Genomic DNA, 5,340 nt, shown 5'->3' with positions numbered 1-5,340 from the left:
CCGCGCCTCGGCCTAAGGCTTGGCGGGGCGGGAGGGGAAGGGGGGGGGGGGGGGGGCAGGCGGGGCGGTGTCGTGATGACGCTATGACGCACGGGCGGCGGGGCGTGGCCCGCCGCTCGCTTCCGGGTGTGTGTGTGGTGATGGCGCGGATCACGCTGGAGGATTTGGACGGTCTGGGCGAGGAGGCCGCAGCCGGCGGAGACGGCGAGGAGGAGGAGGAGGACGAGCAGGAACGGGGCCGGTTGTTCGCGCACTGGGAAGCCGTAGCCAGCACGCACCGAGTGAGCCTGCCCCGGGGTGAGCGTGGAGACGGGCTGGAACGGGGAACGGGGGATCCGTTACCGGGACAGCCTGGGGGAAGGTGGCTCTGAACCGGGCCGCGGAGGCGGTGAGGCCGGGAGAGGCTTTCCACGGCTGACAGCGTCCTGAGAACCGGCTTCGAAGCCGGTGGCAAGTACCGGGGGGTTGGCCGGACCGGACCCCGGTGCGCGGCGGGATTCCCCTCCGCTCTCCGGCCTTGGCGAACCTCGCTTCACCTCTGCTTTTTTGCCTTGCAGACATGGCGGGCCCGATCGTCCAGATGACCCGGCACAACCAGGCTCGCGAGCCCGTGCCGTACGTTACCCTCTCGCAGCATGAGAAGGTGAGGCCTGCTCCTCTCTGCGCGGCCAGGCGAGGCTGGGGTGGGTGGGTGGGTGCCGCCATCACCGTCGCCACCGCCAGCCTGGGGAGCGGGAAGAGCGGCTTCCTCGCAGAGAAGGCAGCTGTGAGTCAGCTTGCGCGTTGCCGGCCTTCCAGAGGTTTCTGCAGAAGCGCTGCAGCCAGGATGGTGACTCTGGATTGGCGCAGCATTCTGCCATTCCTGCGTCGTCTTCTGTGTTGAGTAACGGCAATGCTCAACTCCCCAGCCTTTGCTGTAAAATCGGACTAGTCGTGCTGCTTTCTCTGGTCTCTGGGGCTTCCAGCTGCCTCCTTTACCAACCTGTCTTCTGCTGGGGTGGGCACATCCAAGTGAGCAAATTTTCAGTTCAGAGTCTGCTCCCCACCTTGCTCAAAACACTCTGTCGCGTAGCTCAAACTCCTGCTGAGTTTGTGTTTGTGCTAGTTATGTGGCTACCGGTTGAGCTGGCGATCTCAGCTGGCACAAGATAAGGATGTTTCTGTGGGGAACACGGGGCCTGGCTGGCAGACCTGAGCATGTGGTGGTGTTTGTCACAACTGCCAATCCAAAGGCGGTAGCTTCTGCCTGAAGATCTCCCGTTCTCGCTGGCTAAGTTGCACACCTCCTCTCATCTCTTGCACAAAAGGGTGCTTCTGCGCTTTGAGAAATAACTGTGAAGAAGCGCTTGTCAGACTGGTTCCTGCGTCTCTGCAGGCTTGGTTGGGCTTGCTACCAAGAAGACATCTGTCCCTTGTCCTCTAAATGAGGAGAGCTTAACCAGTTTCTTCTGGGCTGAGGTCCAGCACTCCTGCCTGTAAAAGGTGTCTGAGGGTTGTATAGCTCTGAACTGGGGCTTCACCACACTCCCTCTTCCCCTGTTCTTCTGGGTCCCAGGGACTTCTCTGGGCTCTTCTCTACCTATGCTGGTCCCAGGCAGGAATGGGGCCCCAAGACTTTGTGGGGCCTGAAGATCTTTTGTTGCTCTTGGCATCCCCTCTGCACCTGAGGAGGATTCTCAGAGTTTGATTCTGGGGCTGGGTGAGGAGATAGAAGCCTCTTCGTGGCATTCGTGCTGAGCGGCCTCCGGAGCTGGGGCCCTTAAGGGCAGGTTTCCCAGGCTCGGGCAGGTCGTTAGTTTTTGGTTGCTCCTCCTGAGCTGTCAGTGCTACAAGCCCTCATCCTCTTGGAGGCAAGTGAACTGTTATGCCACCTGCAGAGCCTTGCTCTGTCAGTACTCAGTCAAATTCCCTAGCTCACATCGCAGGGACCTGTTGCCACTGGGTCTGTGTGAAGCACCTTCACTCTTCCTCTTGGTCAGGTCTCATCTTCTAGAGCGGTGCTGCTGAACATAATAATCGGTCTGTGGAAGGACCAGACAGCACGCCTTGCTGGGCTGATAGGTTTATTTGCAGATGCTGTGGCAGATGAGAATTGCAAATAGCCTAGAGGGACTGGCAGGTTCCGTGCTTGGAAAATGCTCTTGCTCTGCTTTGCTTGGTGGGACAATAGCAGGCATGGCCCCATCTAGAGGGTGAATGCTGGCTGGCCTGCAGTGTTTTGGGGCACTCTTCTTCCTGGCAGCCCACCGATGCACATGAGCAGCCCAGATGCCTTCCTTCTGCCTTTGGTTTGGCTTTCTGAGTAGAGACCCAATTTGGGTGGAGGCACAGGGAGGCTGCGCTCAGTGTTGAGGCTGGTCACCACTTCCTGCCACACTCAGTGCCAGCACAGCTGTGGAGCACAGAAGTCTGGAGAAGTGCCCTGAGCTCTGTGGAACAAGGTTGTCTCATGACTGCTTTAATCTGGCTGAAGAACAAGCTGAGAGCAGGAGGATAGGTGCTGGCTACAACTTCCCTGCCCCTCTTTATGCAGTACTTGTGGTTATAACCATGCCATGAGCTGAACTACGAGCAGAGCCAGATGCAATCTTCCCACTCCCCTTGCCCCCCTTCTGTGTTGGGTTTGTCCAGAAGACTGGGCATCTGTGCTGGAAGTAGAGATTCTGACCCATCCCAGAAAGCTGTCCCCTCTGCTCCAGCTGGGTTCACGTCTCTTCTTCCTCCTGTCAATTCTTGGTATGGGAGAAGAATCCAAGAGGAGTTTTGTTCCAACCTTCACAGCTCTTCTGGGTGCTAGAGCTCTTCTGCCAGACTTTCCCTTCTACTGGGGACGAGGCTTTCTGCTTGTTATCCTCTGTGCACGCAGTGGTCCAGGGAAAAGGCACTGCCCCTGAGAATAACGTCAACCTTACTGGAGGCCTTTGGGTGCCTGGAATCAGGAACATCCTTGTGAGTAGGCAGGACAGTGACTGGAGAGGAGCAGAAAGTCCTGTGCCCCCTGCTGAGGATGTGCTGTATTCCTTGTGCATGCCAGGAGCCTCCAAGCCTCCCTGCACCCTGTCCCCTGTCTGTGCTTTTCCTTTCGCTGACTTTTGCCCAGTGCTGTTAAGTGTCCTCGTCTGAGGTGCATGTGATGCCAGTTCCCCTTGCCTTCTCCGGCCTCCCCTGCCAATCACTGACTAGCAGGGGGTCTCATTTTGGCAGGGTCCTGTCTCCCCAGTTCCTGCCTGTCAGTGTTGGTTTTGCCACCCAAGTGCTGCGGTGTTGTCGGTGTGCTTGACTCTGACTTGGCTTGTCTGTGGCCTGTTTCAGAGCGAGGAAGCAGCCTACGAGGAGCGGCGGTACCCAGCTGGGAAGTGGGCATGTGTCACCAAGGGGGAGCCCATGTATGAGCAGAGCATCTCCATGAGCTTCATGAAGCTCATGCGCTACATCTGCAAGGAGAACTCTGTAGGTGTGTGCAGGCAGGGGCTGGAGGGGGCTGGCAGGCCGTATAGAGGGAGGGCCCTGCCGCTGTTCATCTGGAGTGGGGAGGAGGGCTGCCGCCACTGACCCAGCCATCTCAATGTGCCCGCTGCCTTCCTACCTCCTTCCAGGTTGCTATCTGGGCATGACAGTCCCAGTGCTCAACGAAATCCACCTGACCAAGGAGGGGACCGAGCTGGAGCGTGAAGTCGTAACTGCCTATTATCTCCCGGGAGAGTTCCAGCAAAACCCTCCTGTTCCCATGGACCCCGAAGTCCGCATCACCGAGAGGGCACCGCTCCGGGTTATAACCAGGTGACTCCAGCACCAGAGGTGTTTTCTCAGCTCAGCAGGGGTGTATGAACTCCCTGCATGGCTGCTGCGCTTCCTTGGACAGAGGGATGGGAGCCCTGGCTGTGGGAAGGGGGAATGTGCTGGCTGTGTTGCTTACGTTGCTCCCTTTGCTGCAGGGTTTTCTACGGGATGACCACTGAGGAGACGATTCTGCGAGAGATCGCTCTCTTCTGGGAGCTCTTGGGCTCCACAGACACTGTGCTCCGGGAAACCTACATCGTGGCTGCTTATGAAAATCCCAGCATCCCTCAGCGCCGCAACGAGATCTGGTTCATCTGCCGAGCAGAGTGAGTCCCCTCTGTGACCGCAAACTGTCCTGTGACTGGACCTGGTGTAGATGGCAGTTCTGACCCAAAGGAGACGAATGCACATCCTGACCCACCGTTCACCCACAAAATGACAGACCGGGAGACTGCGGGGTGGGTTTGCACTCTACCCTGCGAGGGCCCAGCCAGGGGAAAACCTGCCTGGTCTGCACTTCACCTGCCCCTGCAGGGGCCGGCTGAGGCTGGAGCTGGCACCGGGGAGAGCCTCTGCAGCAGGCTCCTAGTGGGAAGCACGCGCTGGGGTCTTGTGTAAGGCAGTAACTGTGTGGGCTTGTGCAATGTGCTAGCCTGACCTGGGCTTCTCTCAGCTCTGAGCTGGGGTTGCAGAGCCGTGCCAGGTACGCTAGTGGGGCTTGTGGTTGGCAGAATCACAAGCTGATGGTGTCCAGAAGGTAGATGACTGTGTACGAGGTGTGGGGCTCTGGGCTCTGGCCTGCTTCCTGTGAGAAAGGCTGCCTGTCCCTAACAGAGCCACTGAAATGCTGCTACAGGGACGGTGGGGTTCGAAGGAGGAAAGGCTCGCTGCAAGCGAGATGTGGATCGTGAACGTTTCCTGCTGGGATGGCTCTCTTTGGACTGTTGGGTGCCTCCCTGGCTGTCACTCGCCATCCCTCAGCCAGGACTGGGGTGGTGGCAGCCTTTGTCCATCAGTTGTGGGTGCTATTTTGCAGACCTGCTGCAAGCTGAGAGGGACGGGTCCTGACAGCAGCAGCAGCGGCACCGCTGTGTGTCGTGTTGTGCATTGATCAGTGAGTTTCACACCCATTGAAAACCGTCACGCTTTCCTGGGGGAAGCTGGCAGTGCCAACAGTAAATAAACCCAGCTCAAACCACTGCAGCTGCAGACCACTGATAATGGGGATGGGGGGTGTCCAGGTTGGCTCGGGAAGAGCCTTGCTCTCTCCTTCCTCAGGATGCTCCAGACTGCAAAGCCGTGGCTAATTAGAAGGGCTCTAATGTTTGCCCAGCTTACGGCCTCGTGTTCGGCCAGGCACAGCCTCTGCTTTGCTGCACAGGCTGCTTCAAACAACTGTGGCCACACTCCCCTGCAGGTGAGGTGGTTTTCTGCTGGATGGGGTCTGCTCTAGCCTCGTTTTTCCCCTGTGCAAAAAGTTGGCTCCTTTGACTCTACTGCACATGGGCGCCTGATCGTGGGGGCTGAGAATTCAAACGTGACTGCACATTGTGCTGGTTG

General features: G+C 58.2%; 1 protein-coding gene across 1 annotated transcript; it reads left to right on the top strand.

Annotated features, from left to right (window-relative positions):
- Nucleotides 1-55: 55 nt before the first annotated feature.
- Nucleotides 56-4,979, top strand: LOC104316165 (heme-binding protein 1-like). The gene is made up of 5 exons (XM_069799821.1): nucleotides 56-297; nucleotides 558-643; nucleotides 3,313-3,454; nucleotides 3,597-3,780; nucleotides 3,936-4,979. The coding sequence occupies exons 1-5, from the start codon at nucleotides 84-86 to the stop codon at nucleotides 4,108-4,110; spliced, it is 801 nt and encodes a 266-aa protein (XP_069655922.1). The 5' UTR covers nucleotides 56-83; the 3' UTR covers nucleotides 4,111-4,979.
- Nucleotides 4,980-5,340: the final 361 nt, after the last annotated feature.

The sequence above is a fragment of the Haliaeetus albicilla genome, chromosome 13 (assembly GCF_947461875.1).
Source record: "Haliaeetus albicilla chromosome 13, bHalAlb1.1, whole genome shotgun sequence".
Taxonomy (NCBI): Eukaryota; Metazoa; Chordata; class Aves; order Accipitriformes; family Accipitridae; genus Haliaeetus; species Haliaeetus albicilla.
Note: the sequence above shows the minus strand (reverse complement) of the source record. Positions and strands in the feature narration are given on the sequence as shown.